The 24169-nt window shown below is 47.5% G+C and overlaps 6 protein-coding genes across 6 annotated transcripts; 4 read left to right on the plus strand and 2 right to left on the minus strand.

The window, feature by feature from the left end:
• Window positions 1–1560: 1560 nt before the first annotated feature.
• Window positions 1561–2396, plus strand: DFJ58DRAFT_664376 (ankyrin repeat-containing domain protein; the record flags this gene model as incomplete). The annotated part of the gene is made up of 5 exons (XM_041382430.1): window positions 1561–1746; window positions 1905–1939; window positions 1993–2099; window positions 2153–2238; window positions 2295–2396. 5 exons carry the CDS (start codon window positions 1561–1563, stop codon window positions 2394–2396), a joined length of 516 nt encoding a protein of 171 aa, XP_041241041.1.
• A 435-nt stretch (window positions 2397–2831) lies between these two features.
• On the minus strand, window positions 2832–4167 carry DFJ58DRAFT_907167 (isoprenoid synthase domain-containing protein; the record flags this gene model as incomplete). The annotated part of the gene is made up of 4 exons (XM_041395045.1): window positions 2832–3167; window positions 3224–3512; window positions 3570–3937; window positions 4147–4167. 4 exons carry the CDS (start codon window positions 4165–4167, stop codon window positions 2832–2834), a joined length of 1014 nt encoding a protein of 337 aa, XP_041241042.1.
• A 1812-nt stretch (window positions 4168–5979) lies between these two features.
• DFJ58DRAFT_801215 (uncharacterized protein) lies at window positions 5980–6853 on the plus strand. The gene is made up of 3 exons (XM_041390864.1): window positions 5980–6203; window positions 6271–6337; window positions 6404–6853. Exons 1-3 carry the CDS (start codon window positions 6048–6050, stop codon window positions 6562–6564), a joined length of 384 nt encoding a protein of 127 aa, XP_041241043.1. The 5' UTR covers window positions 5980–6047; the 3' UTR covers window positions 6565–6853.
• Window positions 6854–7488: 635 nt separating this feature from the next.
• On the plus strand, window positions 7489–8925 carry DFJ58DRAFT_801217 (aquaporin-like protein). The gene is made up of 6 exons (XM_041390865.1): window positions 7489–7591; window positions 7645–8102; window positions 8164–8290; window positions 8344–8378; window positions 8426–8519; window positions 8573–8925. The coding sequence occupies exons 2-6, from the start codon at window positions 7696–7698 to the stop codon at window positions 8834–8836; spliced, it is 927 nt and encodes a 308-aa protein (XP_041241044.1). The 5' UTR covers window positions 7489–7591; window positions 7645–7695; the 3' UTR covers window positions 8837–8925.
• A 2536-nt stretch (window positions 8926–11461) lies between these two features.
• On the minus strand, window positions 11462–13168 carry DFJ58DRAFT_801221 (alpha beta-hydrolase). Its single transcript, XM_041390866.1, has 9 exons — window positions 12986–13168; window positions 12821–12926; window positions 12695–12767; window positions 12521–12645; window positions 12267–12471; window positions 12035–12216; window positions 11899–11981; window positions 11825–11837; window positions 11462–11770 (listed from the first exon to the last, which is right to left on the minus strand). The coding sequence occupies exons 1-9, from the start codon at window positions 13056–13058 to the stop codon at window positions 11725–11727; spliced, it is 906 nt and encodes a 301-aa protein (XP_041241045.1). The 5' UTR covers window positions 13059–13168; the 3' UTR covers window positions 11462–11724.
• Window positions 13169–13722: 554 nt separating this feature from the next.
• DFJ58DRAFT_801230 (general substrate transporter) lies at window positions 13723–15657 on the plus strand. Its single transcript, XM_041390867.1, has 3 exons — window positions 13723–14005; window positions 14065–14360; window positions 14416–15657. Exons 1-3 carry the CDS (start codon window positions 13779–13781, stop codon window positions 15516–15518), a joined length of 1626 nt encoding a protein of 541 aa, XP_041241046.1. The 5' UTR covers window positions 13723–13778; the 3' UTR covers window positions 15519–15657.
• Window positions 15658–24169: the final 8512 nt, after the last annotated feature.

The following is a 24169-nucleotide window of genomic DNA, read 5'->3' on the forward strand; positions in this document are numbered from 1 at the left end:
GGTAATGAAGGGGCTAGAACTAGGGAGTATCCAGCGACTCGGCGGGGTACCATTCATAGTTCAAAATTTAATCGTTTGCGGAGCTGCAACGTGTGCCAACTTGAAAGGGTCGATGATCTTCTAGAATATTCGTGACTGGTAAAAGGGTAATCCTCAGCGCTCATCGCGCCCATAGTATGTGCCAATCCAAAATATCAATCCGAACTTCAAACTCGGCAAATCAAAGTACACTGTAACATCGAATTTGTCATCCGCGAAACCAGCTGCAGCCCATATTGCAACTCCGAAAGCTTTCTTCCACTTTGTCTTGAGACCCTCATCTGCTATGTTTTCAATGTAATTGGAATCCATCTATCAGTGCAATGATGCAGGTCTTCACGTTCATTCGTCGTCGTTCTTAGTGGCATTGAAAAGTTGCGTGAGCAACGTGGACAGGCCGAAAAGCGCAATTCCTAGGGCGATGCAAAAGCACCGCTCTGAATTTTTGCAGTTGCGATGCGTCCAAGTCTGACTCGTTCATGACGGTCGATCGCCCATCTCAGTGCTGGCAGTCTCCAGTCTATCCGCCAATGACATCTGCTTCGCAGACCATAGGGGACGTACGACCTAACTATGCATTCGTCAGCTTCTGAACGTCTTGAACAGGTCAAAGCATTCTCGATCTGTAAAAAAACTTTGCTTCCAAACACAAGAGGAGACGTCAATGTCGCCCACAAAGACGGGGATACACTGCACACACGAAGTCGTTCGATTTGCACATTAATGTGTACTCGAGTTCCCTATGGAGTCTTGGAGCGGTCTGCTGGGTTGATCGTGTATGAACGGCAAGGATTTCAAGCTTGTAGTGCTGAGCGCTGTCCTTTTCCCTTGATTATATGTGCACGGGAAACGTAGTGACATAGTACGTCGCCTACGCAACTAGTAATACTATGTGATGCTCTACGTGCACGAGATCCGTACTTACACTCGTACCCCCTGCCAATCTCGGACTTACATTGACATATACATTCGACTTCTTTTATGTCATGATCCGGCGTTGGCGAAAACAATCTGATAAGTAGATGTGCCAAATATATCCTCGTGACCATAGCATAGGGTTAGGAGTTAGCTCAGTGAGCCGCGTAATCATCATATCAAAGCTATATTCGTTCTACTTCACCACCACCTGAGCGATTAAGATGTCTTTATCCATCCATGCTGCCGCCCAAAAAAGTGCGCTTCCGCGGTACCTACCTACTCACGTCTGACGATTTGACTTCCCATCTTCTAGATCAACCTGCCCTTGTTCGCGCGTTGACAGAAGAGAACCCAAAGCTTGTGGATGCTGTCGATGACGTGAGCCAGAAAGCCTCAACAAGCTTCATTATTGTGATTTTGAATGTCTGATACATGTGCCCCAGGATGGTCGGACGCCACTACATTGGGCCGCATCGAGCGGCTCGACCGAAATCGTGTGCTATCTCATTGCGAAGAATCCAGATGTAATCGACAACGTGGATGAGAGTGGATGGACAGCCTTGCACATAGCTGGTATGATTTATTGAATATGTAAAGCATAATATGAACTCATACTCTTCGAGTCCAGTAAGCGCAGGCCAAGAAGATGTCGTTCGAGAGCTAGTGGGTGCTGGGGCTGACGTAAATAGAAAGAACGACAAGGGAATTACTCCTCTGTTAGTACTGTTCCAGTTGGGGATCATCTCTACTAGTCTAACATGTACTGCTCAGACACTACGCGGCATCAAAGTCCCGCATTGATGTACGTGGGCGTTGGTATTATGAACGTGCATATGCTAAAGGCTGGCGTCTACATCGACAGATCGGAAGGTTCCTGATTGAAAGGGGAGCAGATGTATGTGAATTTCTCGAATGTACTTTGCAGTTATCAAATGAACGACGACCAGATAAACGCCAAAGATAAGGCGAACCAAACACCCTTGTGAGATCGTCAACGCTTGCACGTCATCAACTTGTTTACTTGAGCTTTCTTAGGCATCGAGCGGCAACGACAGGATCTACGGGATTCATTGCCCTCCTGCTCAATCCTCCTGAAGGCTCAACAACCGCCAAACTACGGTTGAACACGGGCGATCGGATAGGTGTGTTTATCGTTGCGTTTATTGAGTAGATTAGATCAAGACGCTATTCTTAGGCAATACACCCCTTCATCTCGCTATGGAGTCAGCTCATGCCCAGGCTGCAGTGATGTTAATTGAGGCAGGTGCTGACCGTGGGAGGGTGCGTCATTTGAGTCTGACTTCGCTGAGGGTGTTGTGTCATTGATGGTGCCTTAGACTAACTTAGATGAAGTAACCCCTGAGAATGTTGATGGTGTCGGAAGCACCGAGCAGAGAAGGGCGAAGCAACATGTGATTGATCACTGCGGCGATCCCTGATAAACAGACAGGAAAGTAGAAGTAGAAGAAGAGCGGTGGTATCAGTACCCTCCGTCAGGCTATATCCACAACAACTTCTATTTGCACAAGAATATCAGACTATTCTACGTACGTTGGTTATACAACAGTAGCAGTACAAAGCCGCACAAAGGTACGGATAAAACATATCAAACCGCAAGGCGCTGTTGAGGCGCTGTATGAGAACAAGAAAACCCATAGAACTACAAAGGTCGAAGATATTTTGAGCAGGGTCGGGAGGCAGGATGTCAGAATGTTATAGATCCGAAGTAAAATATCCAGCTTTATGGTAGGAAATAGATGATTTAGCATTCTATCTATTTATTTTTCATTCTACGATAAACCGCAGTTAGAAATGTGCAGCGAAAGAGATCAAAATGATCTCACCCAGAGGAACCGACACAATAGAAGCCAACTCTACAAGGGCCTTTTGGGGAGTAACTTGATGATTCCGTCTTGTTTGACGGTATGTCCATTCTTCCCGAAATAACGGGTGGAATCGAAGGACCAGTGCAACGAACCAACAATCCAGTTCTGTAGCCCTTCAATGTAGATAGCCACCTGTCTGTCAAGCTCTTCTCCCCACGAGGGGAGGACATCACGGTTGTCTTCAAAGCGCTGGATGGAACCCTTGCACAACCGGCCAACGTAGTCAACAGCGCCTTGCAGGTTCAGACCTTGTTCACGCATGAGCACAACAACCATATTATGTGTGTCACGGCGAGATTGCTCCACGTTGTAGGAGAAGATATCCTGTCAGATATAATGTCAGCAGTGTTCGAGCATTCGACGACATAATGCGGCATTACGTTTGACCAAGTGACAAGGTCGTTGGTTGCCTCCTCCATGGCCATAATAGCTGGATGCGACACCACTGTGTCGGGGAGATCAATCAGAGCTGCATATTCGATGAGGGCGAAGCAAGGCTTGCAGCCACTTGTGTCTCGCCTCATGGTGATATAAGATTCGAGATCAGGGACACGTCCCTTGGCACGGTCGTCCGCCTGTTTAGCCACAGCAATGAAGAACAGGTCCATTGTGTGGATAAATCGCTCAGTGCAGCCGGGGCCCCCGGTCTGCATAAAGCGGCTGAAGTACCTAGTATATAAACGGTTAATCTACAGTGAAAATTCGTAACTGAATAAACAGACGTACGATTTGCACATCTTTCCACTGAGTTTTTCCGTCTGGGAGTTGATCGGATCGCGGAACGCGGACATGCAGCATTCACGTATTCCCCACGTACCGTCGACATCAAACTCATCCAGCCAGTCATCCATATTAAACAACCAGTTCAAGAAATCCGAGCAGACTCGGAGACGAAAAGCATCTGCATCTGGATAGCAAGCTGCAGTGAGTTCACCTGCGTGCAATCCCATAAATCCTGTTATTTTGGGCTCTGAAAGACGCGCTCCTTGAATAAGCCATTGCTCAGAAGCGCGAGACACCGGATAGCAGTCAGGGTTCAGTCGCAGGGGATAGTGACAATCATTGACAAGGTCAGGCAAAATAAATGTTGCAGTCTCCAAGTCAGGACGAGTACTAGTAGTATGTGTTGCAGCAGGGGCCATGGAACTCGCCATACTCGTATCGAGAATGTCGAGATGAGTGACAGGCAGGATGGAACGAGGGGAGACGTGAGTGAAGAGAGATTTCTCGGAAACATTTTAGGTATTTATAGTGGTGGAAGCTTTGGAGGGGATCACAGTTCAAGCCGGAACGTCAAGAAAACGCGGTATTGCACAGCTGTCATAGCGGCAGGCTATGTGTAAAGGCAAAATGAAACAACTCAAATATAAACCAGGCACTTAAAGATGATGCGTACGTCCCGCATCAGGACCCACATGCCAATAGTATGCCCATGATACCTATGGTCTTCCCTAATCCGAATCGGAACACAAACACGATGATGTACCGGCTGATTTGGCTCCTCGATAAGTTCGTGTCAGCGATACCTAACAAGCTCTACAGCTTAATGAGACTGGGGTTCGAGAAGGACCGAAGACCTGGTTCCAGAACCGTGTGCGATCGGAAGTGGCAGAATGACAATGTCGGAACAAATATGGTTACGAATGTACCCATCTTGGATCGTGATTCATTGTCTCGACGTACAATGTGTCTGAGTTGTTGGGTAGCTGGGATCGACTCAATTCTTAGACGGGGTAAACGCACTTGTAAGTTGTACCAAGCACCACAAGCAAGGGGCTGCAGAAAAGGTCCGAGAGCGTCGGTCCATGACGAAGCATGATTTATCCACGTTCCATTATTTCTTTTTTGTTTTTGTTTTGTTTCATGATTTCTTCACGTTCCATGAATATGTATTAGATTCGGAGAATTCAGTACACCGGCAAAGCACTAGTTATGAATAATGATCAGCAAAAATCAGCTGCACCATCAATGAGTCTTACTTTTCATTCGCATCAAAGAAGACTAGTGTGTTGAAGTAAGCCGCTGGGGACGGATCGTGGTCCGACAACTGCGGTGACGTGTATCTGCACAATTTTTCTAGTAATCATAGCATTGTTTGACGAGAAAATTAGGGTTCGGGGATTTGGTGTGCGCAAATTTGGCCAGCTAATTAGCCTTGCAAATTAATGACATGGTCAATTTCCACCCCCCGAAAACCAGGTGTCAATTTGGGTCCAACTGGTTGGTTTGGCTGCTGGACCACTGTAGAAGGCCTAGTTTCTGAATGCCCTGGCTCATTATCTCAGTCTGCAAGCTAGAACGAGAATACAGGTTACTTATTGTGGCAGGACTTGCTACATGGTCGAAATAACTATGTTAATTGGTTGCCGACTCGGAAGATGACCGAGAATCCAAAATATTCGGATCATTCAAGCTCATTCAAGTTGATACATACTGCAGCACCAACGGTTGCTCCTTCTGCCAAATGGCGAGATATGCATGCGACCATTCCGAGTCACGGTAAACCTGAGCCACTAACTGTTGTCCTGCCTCCTGCTCGGCCGTCCACCACGACCGTGGACCTCATTTCGAGCTTGACCGATGAATATCAATATAGATGTTCAGACTCGGATGATGAAGAAGGGAATTGAGTTGATGATGGTTATATGACGGACCATGTGGATTTAGCTGGCGCAAAAAGTAATGAGTTCGATGTGGGTAAACATATTGACATATCATCCCTGTACCTCGTCGATATTCTGTCAGCCACCCTATGCAACCCACGGCTGCTCGTGGAGGTCCATCAAGACTCAACACCAAAGGTGGTGGTTGATCAAGCTGCAACTTCGTCCTCGACACTGATGGATAACGAGTGGAAGGAATGTTTACACCTGTCAAGTAGGACGTCGTAGAGGGTCGTGCAAATTTGCCGCCGGTCAACCAGAGCGGGATCCCTAATTCCCCGAACCCTAGAGAAAATGCCGACAGTACCCAGTGACCCCATCACTGATAATCTGATTGAGCCATTCGCCAAATGCCCCGTAAAGCAACCAACGTTAATGCCAGGTGATGTTACACTTGAGCAGGAAATTAGGAATAGATCGACCAGTCGGATGCGTGGAGTCGAACGATGCTGGGGTATTACGTAATACGTTTACAACCCTCCACCACAGCGGCGCGCCAGGCCGCGCCGTTGCCATTGAACAGATCTACAGTACTTGTCAAATGCCGTCGACCGCTCTCCCACTAAATGTTACTCCTGCATCAACGCCAGCAAGGGCTTCACCACAATCATCTGCTTCGGGCTCAAAGACTCCCACAAAGCAGGCCATTGCCACCAACCCTGGCGAAATATCTAGCCCCCATGAGCTAACAGCTTTCGTGCGTTTTCTGAGTTCTTGCTCCTTCAACCTCCCAACTGGCAAGTGACGACTAACAATACTTACAGGTCGAAACGCTACTTGAACAACTAGATACCCAATTTGACGCCATGTCGTCTCAGATTCTTGATCACAGTGCGTTTGCGACTCTGCGACCTCTTGTGACCTTTCAGTGAACCCACTAATTTAACCATCTCACAGTGATGCAAATGTCGAATAGAGTGGACGCACTGGAGGCTGCTATACAGGATATCATTAGCGGAGATGTGACCACACCAAGTGCATCTATATCGTCGACACCGCTTCTAGCCACCGGCGCAGCGCTGCCGGGTATTCGAAGGAGTGGAAGTGGCGTCCAGTGATGGGGATATGGCACAATTTCAGTCTTCAACCAGTCACTGCGTGGTTCTATTTCGTCGACTGATAGCGTTCACAACAATTCATTTCATGATTTGATCAGCACATGCAGACTGATCGCCCATATTAATTTGCAATCTAGCCGGCTTCGGATCGTCTGCGTACATGAAGAAAACATCGGGTTATATTCTGACCTGCTAGGCACGCTTTGGAGGCAGCAGTACAGATACTACTTGGGTACCCTATTCATATCACACTATCACGTCAATCTGACCACTTGAATCTCTTCTCGAACGCCTGGAGTTCCGTAAGCTACTCTTCATTGCACAGGAGCAATGGAAACATGGCATCTATCTTGAAGTTAAGATGCAAGATCAGTTTGACTCACAGCTTACAAATTCTATTTTCCTTGCTGATGGCCGTCACCCAAATTTTGTGTGAGCACTCCCTGGCCCTGGTTGGTGGCTCACTCCCAGCATCCGCGCGGATGTGTAAATGCTCGGCCTGATATCAGAGAAAGCTTAGCCCCGAATGGATCGTCAGGCTGTGTGTTGGCGTAGCAAATGCAAAGTACAAGGTTGCGACCTTCTCAGTCCCAAACTGGCGGTTTCTTTTGTAACTCACTAAGTTGTTGGGGGCTAGTTCGGAAGATGAAGGTTGCCAAATGGTTGCTCGTATCACAAAAGCAACACTGCCAGTGAAAGCCGCTCGAAGGTACCAACTGATCCATGCCTTCACCAGCCATCCCTCCAACACTTCCCTACTATCCTGTGTAAAAAAAAATCAGGAAAGTGCCTAGGTTTGGCTGCACACTGTTGTTTCATAATAAAGTCTTGTCACGAAGAACAACAAGTGTATCAGTCTGTTCATCTTAATTAGGCTGTGTCTCCTTGTAACGGAAGATTCTGTTCTCGAGGACCATACTATCGTTAGGGGCGCGGCCAAAATGTTTATTATTACCAGCAGAACAAACACAAAGAGCCGCCGGTCTTCAGAAGGAGACCAAGGACGAATTGAATAAGGCACGGAGCACTGCCACCGATCGATCAGTCTGAAATGAATAAGTCTTGAGTGATGTCACGCACATCGGGCGGGGTATAAGTGAAGCGAATTGCTCCTCTTCGTCGCAACAAACCATGTCTTCAGTAGCCAGGGCACCGTCTCGTTACTCTACCCCCGGGATGTTCAGCACATTCAAGTTGGACTGCAAGGCTGCCGCACTCGAGTTCGTCGGGACAGCGTTCTTTCTACTCCTAGGGCTCGGCGGTATCCAGGCAGCCAATGGCGAGGCTGAGTCCAGTGGCACCACCATCGGACATGTGATGTACATCGCCACATCCATGGGTTTCAGCCTTCTGGTCTCCGCTTGGTTGTTCTACAGGGTCACTGGTGGCCTCTTCAACCCCAATATCACACTCGCACTGTTTCTCGTGGGAGTGATGAATCCCGTAAGGTTCGTGTTGTTCTGCATCGCACAGCTGGTCGGAAGCATCGCCGCATCGGCCTTGTTGCTTGCACTGACCCCTGGACCGCTGGCTGTCAAGTAAGTGGCCGTTGTGGCTGTCGATTTTGTCGATCCTAACAAACTCTATTCCGTGCGATAGCACGTTCCTCCAAAAGGGAATCAATTCAGCTCAAGGCGTTTTCATCGAAATGTTCCTCACAGCGGCGCTGGTGTTAGCCGTACTGATGCTTGCCGCTGAAAAATCCCAGGTTACTCCATTTGCACCGGTATGGATAGTTGGCATGTCTCATTACGAATAATGCTGAATATTGTGCACCAGGTAGGCATTGGGCTGACACTGTTCGTTGGACAACTGTGAGTTGTGTTCCTCGCCACACGACAGTATGGTTAAAATCACACAGATGGGCCGTCTTTTATACGGGTGCGGCTATGAATACGGCACGTGCATTCGGGCCTGCTGTCGTCACTGGGTTTCCTTACCCTAGCCAATGGGTGGTAAGCAATAAATACTATTCACGGACACGCACCTGATCTTTGCCTCCTTGAAGTACTGGGTCGGACCTTTCCTCGGTTCTCTGCTGGCGTCTGCTTTCTACGCCATGTTGAAATGGCAAGTAAGATCTCCGTGCTTGCTCAAATCTACTAACTCCCATCGCAGGATGCACTATCAGGATTTGAATCCTGCACAGGCGTCCACGCATGAGAAGGACTCGCCAGATCCGCTTGCTGTGGCACCGAGTAGTACGAAGGAGCCTTTGTCTGACGGAAATGGTGCAGGAAGGAGCGAGGGAAGCGGGCCAAGTGAAGTATAGAGTCAATTTCCAAGGATCTTTGCTCAAACTAGAGTATGTAAGCCAATCGGCAGCACAGTTGTAATTCACACACGCAGGCGTAAACGGTGTCTTCTATTTAGTGATGCCGCAGTCCGGTTCTGAACTTCGGTTCGGACCTGAACCCTCCCGGACCGGACCGTGGGTTCGGTCCTAGGTTCGAAATAGTATAAGGACCGAACCGATTATTAAGTTCAGCGTTCGGCTGCTGCCTGAATACTGTGAACCCGTTCGAACCCGTCCGAACGTGTTCTCATATTCTTTGCATGATCCACCAATATATCTGCTCTGATCTTCTGGCAACCGGCATGTTGATTGATCTCGGGACAATCAACAGCGGATCGGACTTCGCAGCCAAAACACCCAACACATTTCCATTGGCGAGATCTGACTTCCCTGGTAATCTACTCGATGTTCTGGTAAGCCTAATGTTAAACAAATGTTAATCTTTATTCAGACTTCAATGGACTTTATTTTCAGAACATATTCTCAGGTTTCTCGTTCTGGTACTTCAAGCTTCAACACCAAGTAATTGCATGGCAACAGGATGTTCAAGGTGCATCATTTTTTTGATCTCTTATCATAAAATTTGGAATAAATGAGCTACTTACTACAGGTTCAATCTTCACCCTCCTTGCTGCACAAATGTCGTGCGCACTTGGATCTGACGGCCAACTCAAGGATGCTAGTGCCATCGATTGGTACAATGATCCTGACGATGACATGCCCATGCTTCCTCCACCTCCACCTCCTGCATCCAATGGCAAGCTAACTGCCTTTGTGTCTCGCTCAGGCCGAGCTGTTAAACCGACAGAAAAAATCCGCGATGCTGGCAACATGGCTCCAGCCAAACGAGTGGCTCCAGCGCCTCCCCAAGGACAGCCTGCACCCAAGCAAGTGCAACATGGGTCCCGTCTGGTCCGTCACCATGATGACGATGACGACGAACCCCCTGCGCTAGAGGATTGTTCAGATGATGAAGAAGAGGCTGAAGACAATGACAAAGAGGAAGCTTACGAGCGGACCAAGGTATTTGGAGACAAGGACCGTGAGGATTGCAAGCATAAGAAGAAAGAGGAGCGCAGTGGGGATTTGAAGGTACTATTTACTCAGGAGAAGGGACACATCAATCCGCACACCCAAGAACCCGAAGATGGCTGGTGGTGCGAGATATGCAGGTATGTTTTTACTTTTACTTTGAACATCACACACATAACTAACTTTGTCAATTCAAGAGCCAATGATGTACCCACCAATCAGACGAGGGCATGAGAAGCTTGCGGAAGGTTTTTGACAAATATTATCATCACAACTCCTCGCCCACTGCTGCAGAGCCATCTATTGCAGCTCCTGCCTCGCTTGCTCGCCATGGGTCATACGGCCATAGCTGGATGCGCGATGCTGTCAAAACTCGTGTCGCAAATGACACCGCAAATCAAAGACCTCGCCAGGAGCTTGATGACTACCTTGCTGCCCCATTAGAGGATGTTGAGAATATAGTGGCGTGGTGGGGCGTGAGTTTTTTCGCATCACATTTCCTTGCAAGTTGACTCAATATGCCTTTAGCACCATTCCATTCAATATCCCACCATCTCACGCATTGCAAAGGATTACCTCGCTATTCAAGGCTCTGCCATTGCATCTGAACGAGCCTTTTCGAGTGGCGGCATCACTGGGACTGCGCGTGTTAAGACCGTACTCAAGTAGTATCGGATCCGAAGGGCTTCGGCCTCAGCTCGTGCGCTGTGCCCCTTTCCCGAGTCTTGCCCCTTATTTCAGAGAGCTAGAGTATCGCGTCTAGTGAGACGGATAAGTCTCGTAACGGATAAGTCGAACGTATAGAGTAACGGCTAATCCGGATCAGATCCGGACTAGAAACTAACGGGTGAGGACTGTCCGAAGACAGAGGCGGATATGTAGACTATAGGAATCTATCCTAAGTCTCGGAGTAGACAAGAGTAGCGTACTCAAGTCCGGACGGATAACGGAGGGACTTGGAGTCCAGACGGAATGAGTGCAATCTAAGATGATATTCGAACTGATCTACTACAGTGCATATACAAAGGTTTATATACTACGGATAGCTAACGGAATGATCAATAAGCAAAGGTGCGAGGCTATGTACGAAAGTATAAGCAAAGTCTAAGTGGAGCGTATTGGTAAGTTGGATGGATCACGAATCATGAACCAGGAATGAAGTACAAGTAAAAGCGGATTCGTAAGTGTAGCGGATCAGTAAGCATAGCGGATCAGTAAGCATAGCGGATCAGTAAGCAAAGCGGAAGTAAAGGATAACCGGTATACCGGTGTACAGGAATACCGAAAGGAGATGAACGATAGTTAGAGTTATATGAACAGGAAATGAAATAAGAATCAAAGCAGATCTGTGGACCGGACGACGGATATGTTCATCGGATCTGGATCGGATCTGAGATCCAGATCATCGGATCTGTAACCGGATATATGGTATATGACAGCGCGCCGTAATCGTTTGTTGCCAACAACATTCGAGGCCCTTCAGCTATTGAAGAGTGGGTACCGTCAAGGCCACATTTCTGCAACGGTTCAAGCTGAGTTTGCTGCTGCTCATGAACACTATGCCATGGACGAAATTTAGCTACTCATTTACAGTTCATGTATTTCTTGCAATTTTTGTCAAATTATATGTAGCGTTCGAGCGTTCGAACGCGTTCTGAACTTGAACCGAACGCTTGTGAATGCGTTCATAAGGGTCCAGTCCAGCGTTCACCCTCCTTGCCTGAACGCGACTGATGGTCCAGTTCGGCGTTCACATTTAGAGGCCTAAGAACCGAACCGAACCGGACTTCGGCACCACTACTTCTATTGGCAGATTGTAGTTCGAAATTTGTCTATTGTGCGATAAAATTTACGACGAGCTTCCTGTATTCATGTGGTCTCGAATTCGAAGAGCGTTAATAAGAGACAGAGTAGTACTTGAGGATAACTTACAGCTCAGCATGCACTGGACAAAACCAAAACCTTAATCTAGGACACTCGCGATAAATGATGGTGGCTGTGCTTACCCCAGTGTCCAGTGTCAAGCTCTTTCAACTGATTCTGTGGGAAAAATTGATCGATTAAAGGGATGTTGTGACGATTGATGTATCTGTCAACGCAGTCAGGCCCTAGTGTAGACTTTTATGTATAGCTGACACGCACTTGCTCTTCTTTCCCTTGATAATCAAGGTACGACCATCCCAGGATCGTTCCCCAGATGCGTAAGGGAAGGATTCAATCTCTGCTCGGTCATCTTTCAAAATGTCGACAGGGATCTTGAATTTCACAGGCGTTGCTTTGTTAATCTCGAGATTCGTAAGCAGAAATGATCGGACACTAGGATCCTGGAAGACATCATAAGCATACAGAAAGTTGCGAGTACGGTCAAAGGCACCTGCTCATGCTCAGACATTATCTCGTCCGCTTCCTTCCTCGTGGAGATATTGCCTGCCTGGATTATTTCCATAGCACGTATGTGTTGTACGGTATCCTGCGAGACTTTGGCTCTGACGGGAGCAATATCAGACACTATAAGGTCTGCGAGTAAGTCGGAGGGTAGTTCGGGATGCAATGCGAGGGCCATTGCGACCTTGCCGCCCCTTACATGAAATGAGTAACTGAGCACAACAGAATGCCAAAAGAACACACATAGAATGTCCCATAAGTGATATATCACGCAGTGAGTGCTTCTGACAAAAACTAAGGACGTCCGCTGCCATGTGAGAATATGTCATCGGTCTAACATGCGGTGAAGATCCGTGGTTTCGCAAATCCTGGGTTCAGGTCAGTCATAATATAGCACAGAGTGAGACCCTCACTGACGAGTGTATATACGGGTCTGCTGAGGTCGCGCATGAACGCCTTGGAGAGAGACTGCCAGTTGCGCTTCGAACCGCTTCCCGCTTCATGACTACGTGATAGAAGTGAACAACAGAGAATGAGACTCACAATAACCCGTGTAGGATAAGGAGTGGTCTATGCGACCGATTACCATCTGCAGGTATGTGTTCGTCGTGGGCCAACTCGACGGGTGATACGGCAGTGGACAGGCATCCTGTTAAGCGTTAAGCTAGACTGTGGAGTATTGCGATAGCGCAACAAGTGGTTTCATACTGTTTCGTAGAATTTGTGGAAGCTCGGTTGAAAAGAGTGTCGAGGTTCTATGCACAGAAGGTTTGAAGATCATCCTGATGGGCCCAATGGTTCAAAGCAGCCCAAAACGCTGAGTTGACGCTGAGCATCTAGATGATTCTAGAACTTCGCCTCATTCAAGCATTTTGATTGCCGGTCAATTTGCCGGCTAGAGATTTACAGTTGGCTTCAAGTTTTTACTTGCTTTTTACATTAAGTTTCCACTATCATAGCTGAAGACTGCCGCCGCAAGGCCCGAGCAAGCACATGCGCATCTTCATCCACCTCAGCGTTGTGGTCTCCTGTAGTAGTTGAGCGCTGAGCCATGACAGTTGACATCGACATCTACCTGCGTTGGATACCCTCCCAGTGACCTCCAATGACAATATTTCCGAGTCAAGGGACAGGCAAAGCACGTATGGAAACGATTGGCAAACGAATCAAATGAAACTGATTGGACTGCTTGTCACGGTATCAGACCGGTAAGTATGTTAGTCCTGTGACTCCTAGACTCGTCATGAGACAACCTCTGGCGGGAACTTCGTTCGAAGGGGAGGACTCAACTAATTGCCACTCCTTGGCTGAGTCCGCTCTCTCGCAAGTTCGTACCGACATCCGGAGGGACACACGAGGACACACATCAATTTCGTCCTGAGTTCATGTTTATTATAGAAATATGAACACCAGGGGTCGACCAGGTGATCAATAGGCTCCACGATGGAACTATAAAGGCGGGAGCGCCTACTGCTTCTGCCCGCCCTATCTGCTTTCCGCCATGAGTTTCAAAGGTGCACTGACAGATGTATTGCGTTATCGCAATGCATACACCCTCGCCCTATCTGCATCTATGGGCTCTATCTTATTCGGTTGGGATACCGGACTCATGGGTGGCATTTTAACCCTTAATTCTTTCCAGCAATACTTTGGTATCAATAAGCTGTCCGCATCTGCTCAAGCCAATTTCAATGGAAATATCGTCTCAGTTATGCAGGCCGGATGCATGTACGTCATTAAGAATATAGAACGATTCGTTACTCATGCCATTGTCTTAAAATTTCCAGCTTCGGTGCGCTATTGACTAGTTGGGCATCCAGTCGCTTTGGGCGGAAGCGGTCCCTGATTGCTTCGGGCGTCATATACATAATCGGAAGCATGATTCAATCCGTCGCTGGCCTCGGAAGCAGCCAGGCTGTCGCTCTTCGAGTGCTGTACTTTAGCCGCGTCTTTGCTGGCATCGGAGTGGGCATGGTATCCGCTCTGGCTCCCTCATATATATCGGAGTGCATGCCCAAACACATTAGGGGGAGGTGTACCGGCCTTGTTCAGTTCTCTGACAATATCGGCATGATGCTGAGCTGTATGTATCTATTTATAGATGAAGTAACCTTGGATTGATAAAATATTTGTCGCAGTCTGGGTGAACTACAGCGCTTCTATCAACATCCCATATAGCGACATGCAATGGCGTATGCCTTTCATAGTCCAGCTTGCCCCAGGTGTCCTCTTCGTCCTCCTCATGATTCTACAACCAGAATCACCCCGTTGGTTGGTCGAGCAGGAGCGCTACGACGAGGCCGCAAGGACGCTTGCATATGTTGTTCGAACGTCAGTCGATGACAAAGCCGTTCTTCTTACACTCGACGAGATCAAAGCGGACTTCATCGGCAAGCAGCGAACATCGTTGGTCACCCAGTTCCGCATGATGGGAGAGTCACGTCAAATTGCGCTTCGCTGCTTGATCCCCTCCATCCTCACCTTCTTCCAGCAATGGACTGGTACAAACGCTATCAACTACTTCAGCCCGCAGATCTTTTCCGCGCTTGGTATTACCGGTACAGCATCTGGTCTATTTGCAACAGGAATATACGGTCTCGTGAAAGTCGTTGCAGTCGGTCTTACCCTGGCATTTGCTGTGGAAAGTTGGGGTCGCAAGATGTGCCTCTTCGTGGGCGCCATAGGGCAAGGTTTGACCATGCTCTGGATTGGCGGCTTCGGCGCCATCCACCCGCAGAGTACTGTTGTACCTGCGAGTTATGTGTCAATCATCGCCGTCTACCTCTACGCAGTGTTTTACTGTATCGGCTGGGGACCTCTGCCGTGGGTCGTGGCCAGCGAGGTTGCCCCCAATCATGTCCGCGCAGCCGCACTTACCGTCGCGGTCAGTATCAACTGGTTGTTCTCATTCATGATATCACGCCTGACGCCGGTGATGCTGGAGAAGATTACGTACGGGACATTCCTGCTCTTTGGCGTGTGCTGCATGATCATGACAGCGTGGACGTATTTCCTCCTGCCTGAGACGAAGGGGTATGCGTTGGAGGACATTAAGTACTTGTTCGAGAAGGATGTGATAGTGAGGTCTTTGGAGGATGCCCCTGGTGGACGCGTGTTCCTTAGAGGAAAGCGAGCGACGCCCGTGGAGGACATCAGGGGAGGGGCAGATATCCAGGATTCGAGTGATAGTTCCCGAAAGGGAGATGAAGAGTGTATTGAAGTCTCCGATTTCCAGATTTGATTGTTACAGGTTTGATTTCCTTAAAGCGCTTCCGTGTACGTTCCCGACTCCCGGAAGGGTTTTGTATCCCGTGGTTTTAGTACAACGAGGAATGTCATTATGCCAGCTTACAGTAGTGTTTGCCCGCATCTGTTCCGACGCCTACCGCCCGTGTTTTGGCTCGCAATGCCCGGCCTGCCACTTAGAGGTTGGATGTTTGCACCAAGACCGTCCTTGTGGTGATCTTGCCTTGTTTTATCAAACGTCGCATAGAACTCTCTGATGAACGATACGATGTTCTTCCATTAGGTATTCAACATCTCCCTTCATCCTGGTTGACTTTTGTTCCGGTAAATAGTGCAGCCCCAGAGGCTTCTCGTTCTTTAGATGTGTTGGATATATGATCCACGGACGATTTGACTCGACAGCGAGATTCTATGCCCATTACGAGTTCAGTTAACGCAGTATTGTGCATTGCATTTCGAATCATCATTACAGTCTCGGCACTCAGATGTAATGCTTGAATCAGCTTGATGGTGCTGAACTATTCAACTCAAGGCAATTGCTCCGTGAGCGGTCGCACTCACACGAAAATCCCTTTGCTTACTAATAGCCATCAACTTCGTCTCCTTCATCTCAGTCTGACCCTTCTCTCGAACCTTTGACTTGAAACTAGCTTGGAGTTATACTGCCCGGTGGACGCGTGTATACCGTGCGGGAATTGTAGTTCGACAAGGGGTGTGGAATATACCATTCGAGGCCGCTCGAAAGTGGAACTTCTGCAAGGGTGAAGTGTTCACGTTCCGTGGGCGCCGTGCCATGGTCAGGTTATTTACACTAAAAGGTCGATCCCAGTTGTGTAGTGCTAATAACATGTTACGATTACCGAAATCAGGCAAGAAGTGGAAGTCAGAGTCACACGTGTTGCAGCTACATCATGTTTGCAACCGTGTTATAACATAGGTTGACCAACAGTACCGGTAAGGGCTCGTGGGCGATTGTAACGATGGCGAGTGTTGGAACATTATCATTACGAGTTTTTCCCTGATGCTCCTGGATTGAATCAAAGTAGATTTTGATTTGCAAACTACTGCTGCCGGTAGTACCTGTCCATTTCATTCTGTATGGTGACAGCATCTAAACATATACCATTCCAATCGGATCTAAATCTCGTTTCCGCAGTGAGTTTAGTACCATGATGCCAGTAGTCTTGGTAGCCGAATGGTGGCGGAGTGGTGATAGGGCAGGCACTGCAGTGACCGCACATTCCACTGTTGATTGATTTCGCATCGCAATATTGTACTTCTTTCATCACCACCACGCTGATAAGTTGGCGATACAAGTGCTGAACAGTGATATATTTAGCACGAACGCTAGATCGTTATACACCCCCAACATCCCCACTCGCTCACACCCATCCCTCGAATATGACCGTAGTCTCAAATGATCCCAGTTGGTGGCCGACAATCAATTTGAATATGTTTTTAACTTATTGGTTTGGTTTGTAGTATCAGTTGATGACATCTCGATCTAATATTGACTTGTGGTTTCGTAGTTGCTGCCGGCGTCGTAGTAGTATACGATTGGAGTGAGCAGCACAGTGTTGGAAACCGCTGATATTCTCATACTATTTCCAGTGCTAACACTTGGACAAGAGGTACGTCGGTGCTATTTCCGGAGCAGCCAACTCGCTAAGAATGGTGTTATAGATTGAACTGATCTGGGTGAGTGACAGAGTCCCATATCAGAAGGCAAACAGGAGAATGCCATGAATTTGCGACAGAGGCAACGCTGGTCTCTCATGACTGTGCTGTATTTGGTTGTTCGTATCTCATGTTATGCTATAGCATAGTTGGCAGTTGTACTGACTCCCAAATGTTCTAGACACGCTATATTGGAGTGCCATTTTCTGTGTATGTTTTGATGCCAAAATGTTGGTGCTGTACTAATAACCCATCTCTCGTTATCAGTATGAGCGCTTTGCGTATGTCTCATATGCGCTGCGTTCGATTCTTCTGACTGGCGGCACACAGCATATATGCCAATGGTCTCGCTGACAGATACAGTGAGTATTCCGCAACCGTCTCATTCCCATCCAATTGATACATTCATTTGTAGGGGTAAGTGAGATTCTGACCATTGAACTTGGCTCAACATAATGACTACACAGGTGTGAGTTGGAGTGTTTTATCCTAGTACGAGGTGACCATTAATTGATTTCAGGTACTATTTTGGTCTACACGATAAATGTGACAAATGTGATCTTACCTGCCATGCTGGGCGGTGAGCTGCAATACCTCAGCAATATTGACTCGACTGAAATACGATGCAAGTCATCATGATTGCTCGGTTGCATGCCATGTATCAGAGATCTAGGATCATGCTTATCTTCCTTGTTATCATGTTCTTGGTTGTAAACATCGCCTGCGGAGTAGTCATGGCAATAATACTCAAGGATGTTGCTGCGGGTAAGCTTTACTTGTTGACTTGAAGAACACAGCTCATTGGACGAACACCAGAGGAACTGATACTCTCTGAAACATATATGTGCGCCTTTGAATACGAGGCGGATATGCAGCTTCTTATTTCAATGATTTGGACGTTCAACACTGTTTGGGAGGTTCTCGCACTGTGTCTTTCGGTCTGGATCGCTGGGAAACACTTCCGTCGCCTCCGACGACTCGGCCCATCAAAAGGATCGACCATCAGGATCTGTTTCAGAGTGCTGATAAAATCTCACGTGCTTTATTTTGCAAGGTGAGCTTGTAATGTGAATGTGCTGATCTTTCTGCTCAAGTTCCGCACGTGCTAGCTTTCTTTGTGCCTCCTGCCTCCAGCTTGCTTCTCTCTCTCCATCGCTCTTGGTGCGCTGAACTGTCGCTGACATCTGCTTGTCACCACTGCTCATCATTTCTGTAGAATTCAAGTTCTATGGCAGCTCAGATACCGGATGGTGCTTCTCAAATTTTATTTGCCGTGCAGATGTTTGTGCTGGGGCCACGCCTCATCCTTAGCGTTCGAGCAAAACTTGTGGCCGGATACTACGCAGAAACTAGAATGGCTCCGATTGTCTTCCAGGAGCGTGTACATATCTCAACTAGCAGTACTGTGTAGGGAAAATGCTTGCCGAGTGTTCTGCATAGAGGAGATATTCGGTCGAGGATCCGTCGTGGTATTTATCTTAGGCATGGTGTTTCAAAGTATTTTCAAGACGAGGTTTATGTAGACAAACTCATTGCTTGTTTTATCTTTATTGCTACTGGAGGCCAGTGAAACACTTGCACCCAGTGGCAAGCTTAAATTATCTGGAACGTCTAGCAACAAACCCGGTCCTTGATGCTAGGACAGCTGATTCTACGTATTGGCGGAGTTCCGTTATCTGCGGACACAGATGATGAGGAATTGACCGGGACGCATGAAGCCCAGATAGCTGATAGCTCATTGGTCTCAGATGCGTTTTCATCCATCTGGGCCATGGAGAAGAAAAAGGAATGAATTGCGCAGACTCATGGTTCGACTCTCCAGATGGACAGAGACGGACATGTCCGTCCCATAGTATCTTTCTTATGTCTTTGTATCGAAGACAAACGACTTTGCTCTGAATTCAGTTAGGTGCTCGTTTGAGAAAGAGATTTCGTTAGACCGCTGTGCACCAGGAGGTGGCTGTTCATTTCAGAGGGATCAAACCGAGCGCACTGGCAACCTCGAATAAGAAAATCTTGATCATCGAGTACGGGAAAACGGCGATGCATTCGAGGTTAGAACGACCAGTAAGGAATGCAACTTGTGTGTGACTAGTATGCGGAACGAATCAATGCAGAATGGATCAATTGATGATTTTAGGTATCGACGGGGACACGACATCGATGGCAGGAAGTAATTGTCTTTTATGGAGGGAAGGCTATGATACGAAGCTTGGGTGTTCGATTATGGCCGGATGGCGGACAAAGTCCAAGTCCTGCACAATGAATCAGAAGAGTGGGATGATCGGATAGGCTATAATTAACTAGATAAGCCTTGGATCAGACAAATTGGACAATATGTCAAATTTCAAAGATGGTACCAACCCAGCTGCAGGGATGCACAACTGAGATTACACGCATCTTGCGTACCGCAGTCGCTGAATGGACTCATCGCTGATGGCCCTTATCCGCACTGTCTACCCTCGATGGCGCCTGTGAGTCGATTGAGATTCGAGGCCTTCCTGCTGAATGACTGAGAGTCATGGATAAGAGCAGAACGGGCCAGACGCATGCCCACCCCCATATCATCCATCAGCAGACAGGCAGAGAGTGGGTGCGAGTGCGATGGTAGTAAGTTAATATCTACGAGATGAAGGCGCATGAGCGGTGTTGCTGTTGACACTGCATAAGCAACTTGAAGATGGATCGGAAATAACACAGAAGGAACAACTATGCCAGTGACTTCGGAGTTAATCGGAGATTGACTCGTTGTGCCCGGGCCCCGAATCCGATGATGTTGGCCGACTCATCAGTGGAACTTTCCTGGCGTGATATTGGTTTGCAATTCAAGATCAACTTTATTCAATCGCCTAGGACTTCCACTTTCCGCTCGATTTCGCACCGCAATACTTGCTTCAATCAATGATCAAGGTCTTGAGGCGGGCTCAAATCATGATATCCATCTCCATCATGCCGATGTTGGCGATACAAGCGCTGAATGGTGGTATATCATCTAGCACGTACACTACATTGTTATAACCCCCAACATCCTTCACTCGCTCACACCCATCCCTCGAATATGACCGTAGTAGTCTCAAATGATCCCAGTTGGTGGCCGGTAATCAATTCGAATATAATTTTCAGTTATTGGTCTGGTTCGTCATATCAGTTGGTGATGTCTCGATCTAATATTGACTTGCGATTTCGCAGTTGCCGCCGCCGTCGTGGTGGTATACGATTGTGGTGAGCGTGACAGCGTTTGAAAACTGCTGATAGAAGTTCTCATGATATTTCCAGTGCTATTGCTCGGAAAAGAGGTAGGTCGGTGCTATTGCCGGAGCAGCCAACTTGCTAAGAACGATTGTGTTATAGATTGAACTGATCTGGGTGAGTGTCAATCCCATATCAGAAGAAAAACAATCAATTTGCGACAGAGGCAACGCTGGTCTCTCATGACTGTGCTGTACCTGGTTGTTCGTACCTCATGTTATACTATAGCATGGTTAGCAGTTGTGCTAACTCCAAAATGTTTTAGATACGCTATATTGGAATACCGTATTCTGTGTATGTGTCGAGGCTTGCAAATTGGCACCGTGCTAATAGTCCATCTCTCCTTATCAGTATCAACGTTCTGCGTATGTCTCATATGCACTGTGTTTGATTCCTCTGACTGGCGGCACGCAGAATATATGACAATGGTCTCGCTGACAGATACAGTGAGTATTTCGCAACTATCTCATTCTCATCCAATTATTATGCTCATGTAGGGGTGAGTGAGATTCTGAACATTGAATGTGGCTCAAAATAATGACTTGATAGGTGTGAGTCGGAGCGTTTGATCCTAGTACGAGGGTGATCGCTAATTGGGTGTTTCAGGCACTATTTTGGACTACACAACAAATGGGATAAATGTGGTCGTAGCTGCCATGCTTGGCGGTGAGCTGCTACGCCTCAGTGATATTGACTCGACTGAAATACGATAAAAGTCATCATGATTGCTCGGTTGCATGCCATGTATCAGAGATCTAGAATCATGCTTATCTTCCTTGTTATTATCTTCCTGGCTGTAAACATCGCCAGCGGAGTGATCACGATAATAGGACTGAAGGATACTGTGGGAGGTAAGCTTTATTTGTGGATCTGAAGAACTTGAACGTAGCTCATTGAACAAACACCAGGGGAGCTGATACTCTCTGGCACGTATATGTGCGCTGTTGAATTTGAGGGGGATGTCGAGCTCCCGGCCTCAATGCTTTGGATGCTCAACACTGCTTGGGAGGTCCTCGCATTGTGTCTTTCGGTCTGGATTGCTGTGAAACACTTCCGTGAGATGCGACGACTCGGCCCATCGACAGGATTGACCGTCGGGGACTGTTTCAGAGTGCTGATAAAATCCCACGTGCTTTATTTTGCAAGGTGAGCTTGGAATGTTAATGCAATTATCTTTTTTCTGCTCAAGTTCCGCACGTGCTAGCTTTGTTTGTGTCTCTTGCATCCACTTCACTTATCTCTCTCTAGAGTTCTTGGTGCGCCGACCTGTCGCTGACATCTACTTGTAACCACTGCTCATCATTTCTGCAGAATCTAAGTTTTACGGGAGCTACGATATTCTATGGTACTCTTCAAATTCTATTTGTCGTACAGATGTTTGTGCTGGGACCACGCCTCATCCTTGGTGTTCGAGACTATAACGCCAAGCTCGTGGCCCACTCCGACGCAGAAACTAGCCTGAATTCGATTGTCTTCCAGGAGCGTGTACACGTACAGACTAGCAGTACTGTTTAGGGAAGTGCAAGGAGTAGTATTTATTTAAGTTATGGTGTTTCAAAGTATATTTAAGACATGGTTTATTTAGACACAAGTATAAATTGCACAGACAGCTGATTCTACGTGTTTTTGGAGTTCCGCTGTCTGGACACACAGCATATGATGAGGAAGTGAATACGAAGTGTGAAGCCCAGATGGCTGATAGCTCATTTGTCTGAGATGCGCTTTATTTACCTGGGTCACGGAGAAGGAAAACGAATGAATCACGCGAACTCATGGCAAGAAATGAGGTGTGCTGAGCGGGGAGTAGAGAATTAGAGAATGGGAGCTTCAATTCAGAAGGCCTCAAATACACCTGTCAAACTATTAATGAGACATCGACCGCGATGTTCTGAAATTTGATTCATACCTACATTATCGGAGTCGTGCCATTCTAGTGTAGCGTGCATACGACTGCGAATCATGTGTCGGGTTTGCGTCCTTGCAAGATCAATTGGAGCCCGTCCTGCTAAGTACGACCGTCAGAGTAAAGCACGGAACCAGATAGGTACATACTATATATCCATCATGCCTAGCAGATAATCGGTGGTCACTCGAAAGATAATGTGTCGTTCCGCGTGATTATCTGCTGGCCCAGGTACGTGAGTGGTAGCGTGTCTGCGCCCAGACAGCTGATGGATTAGAAATTATACGAGCCCACGAAATACTTGGGGAATAATCTGTCTAAGGAAACATGAGGAGAAGCGAGAGCGATTGCACAAGGCCAAATGACTGGTATGACCTTGCTGAAAAACATGTCTTCGGAACCACGGCGTTATCAGTCATCTTGACCGAACGAATGGAAAGTAGAAGTAGCGTGTCTGAACCCAGACAGCTCATAGCCCAAGGGTTCCGTAGCGTAATGACTCTCGCCTTCTCCTGAACTAGCATCTCTTTGAATACAAAGGAGGGATAAATGACGTAGGCAGGCAAGAATCTTGCCTTGAATACTGCCATCGTGATCATGATACAGCGATGGCTGTCCAGACCTTGAGAGCGGCGACTCTGAATTTGGTGCTCAGAAGGTAATCGTGGTTCTGGCTGCAGAAGTGAATGTGAAGGTGGAAAATGAGGAAGACGGGGATGGATTCGAAGATATCTTGTAGGAACGTTAGAGGGTACTGTAATGTCTCCCATGCGGGCAACCAATAAGGGAGACAACTTGTGGGCGACCGGTGATATGCGGAATGAATCAACGCAGGATCATGGTCATGAGAGCGACTATGGTCGATGGTTTTAGGTATCGATGGGTACACGAGGTGTATTGATAGTGGGAAGGTTTCTTTTATGGAGGGAAGGCTTAGATACGAAGCTTGGGTGATTGATTATGGCTGGATGGCGGACAAAGTCCAACTCCGTACTAAATGGACGCAATGAATAAAAAGAGCGAGATGATCAGATAGGCTAGATAAGGCTTCGATTAGACACACAAACTTGAAGGGAGGGCAGACAGGCGTACTTGTCGAGACGATCTGTCAAATGTACCAGGAATGAGATCTCCGATTTTGCTACTACTCCAAATTGTTGCAACTGGCTTGTGTTTGATTTATTTGACTTTATCTGAATCGAACACATTCTCAGCGACGCAATACGATAGAATTTGGCATTGAACTTACATGGTTGGCTCAAGGCGTGCCTGGGAAGCCGTCTCTTTGCTGAAGGCCCTTATCCACAGTCTGCCCTCGATGGCGCCTGTGAGTCGATCGAGCCCTTTCTGCTGAATGACTGAGTGTCGTAGATTAGAGAAAACCGTGCCAGACGCGTGCCCACCCCATATCATCCATCAGCAGGGAAGTAGTAATGAGTCGTGCGTGAAGGGTGAAAGTCGGTTGTCGATGTCCTCAGTAAGGATTATTGTGATTGGGCGTCGTATCTGATCATTGGATATCCAGGTCCAATCTCGTTGCGGGTGTTGCTGGCACGATATCACTGATCGACGTCTGTTCAGGCATGAGTCAACCATATCGAGCATGTCGATTTAGAACAGAGACATACGAGTGAGTATATACCTGTCTTGTCACGAATGAATGGGTGCGGTAAGGAGATAGAAGTGCTGAGTGGGGGGTAGAGAAGAGAACTGTGGTTTCAAGTCGGAAGGCGTCAAACGCACCTAGAAAAGTATCAGTAAGGCGCTGACTATGATATTCCGACATCGTACTTTGATCAGGACGCACTGGATCCATC

The sequence above is a fragment of the Suillus subalutaceus genome (assembly GCF_016647625.1).
Source record: "Suillus subalutaceus strain FC151 chromosome Unknown DFJ58scaffold_96, whole genome shotgun sequence".
Lineage (NCBI taxonomy): Eukaryota > Fungi > Basidiomycota > Agaricomycetes > Boletales > Suillaceae > Suillus > Suillus subalutaceus.

Coding starts and splice junctions, on each gene's coding strand:
- DFJ58DRAFT_801215 (XM_041390864.1), top strand. CDS start 6,048: ATGCCGTCGACCGCTCTCCCACTAAATGTTACTCCTGCATCAACGCCA. Junction 6,204..6,270: donor CCCATGAGCTAACAGCTTTC/GTGCGTTTTCTG, acceptor CAATACTTACAG/GTCGAAACGCTACTTGAACA. Junction 6,338..6,403: donor GTCTCAGATTCTTGATCACA/GTGCGTTTGCGA, acceptor ACCATCTCACAG/TGATGCAAATGTCGAATAGA.
- DFJ58DRAFT_801221 (XM_041390866.1), bottom strand. CDS start 13,058: ATGATCTTCAAACCTTCTGTGCATAGAACCTCGACACTCTTTTCAACC. Junction 12,927..12,985: donor TCCACAAATTCTACGAAACA/GTATGAAACCAC, acceptor AACGCTTAACAG/GATGCCTGTCCACTGCCGTA. Junction 11,982..12,034: donor ATCAAGGGAAAGAAGAGCAA/GTGCGTGTCAGC, acceptor CTGCGTTGACAG/ATACATCAATCGTCACAACA.
- DFJ58DRAFT_801217 (XM_041390865.1), top strand. CDS start 7,696: ATGTCTTCAGTAGCCAGGGCACCGTCTCGTTACTCTACCCCCGGGATG. Junction 8,291..8,343: donor AGGTTACTCCATTTGCACCG/GTATGGATAGTT, acceptor ATTGTGCACCAG/GTAGGCATTGGGCTGACACT. Junction 8,520..8,572: donor CTTACCCTAGCCAATGGGTG/GTAAGCAATAAA, acceptor GCCTCCTTGAAG/TACTGGGTCGGACCTTTCCT.
- DFJ58DRAFT_801230 (XM_041390867.1), top strand. CDS start 13,779: ATGAGTTTCAAAGGTGCACTGACAGATGTATTGCGTTATCGCAATGCA. Junction 14,006..14,064: donor GTTATGCAGGCCGGATGCAT/GTACGTCATTAA, acceptor TAAAATTTCCAG/CTTCGGTGCGCTATTGACTA. Junction 14,361..14,415: donor TATCGGCATGATGCTGAGCT/GTATGTATCTAT, acceptor TATTTGTCGCAG/TCTGGGTGAACTACAGCGCT.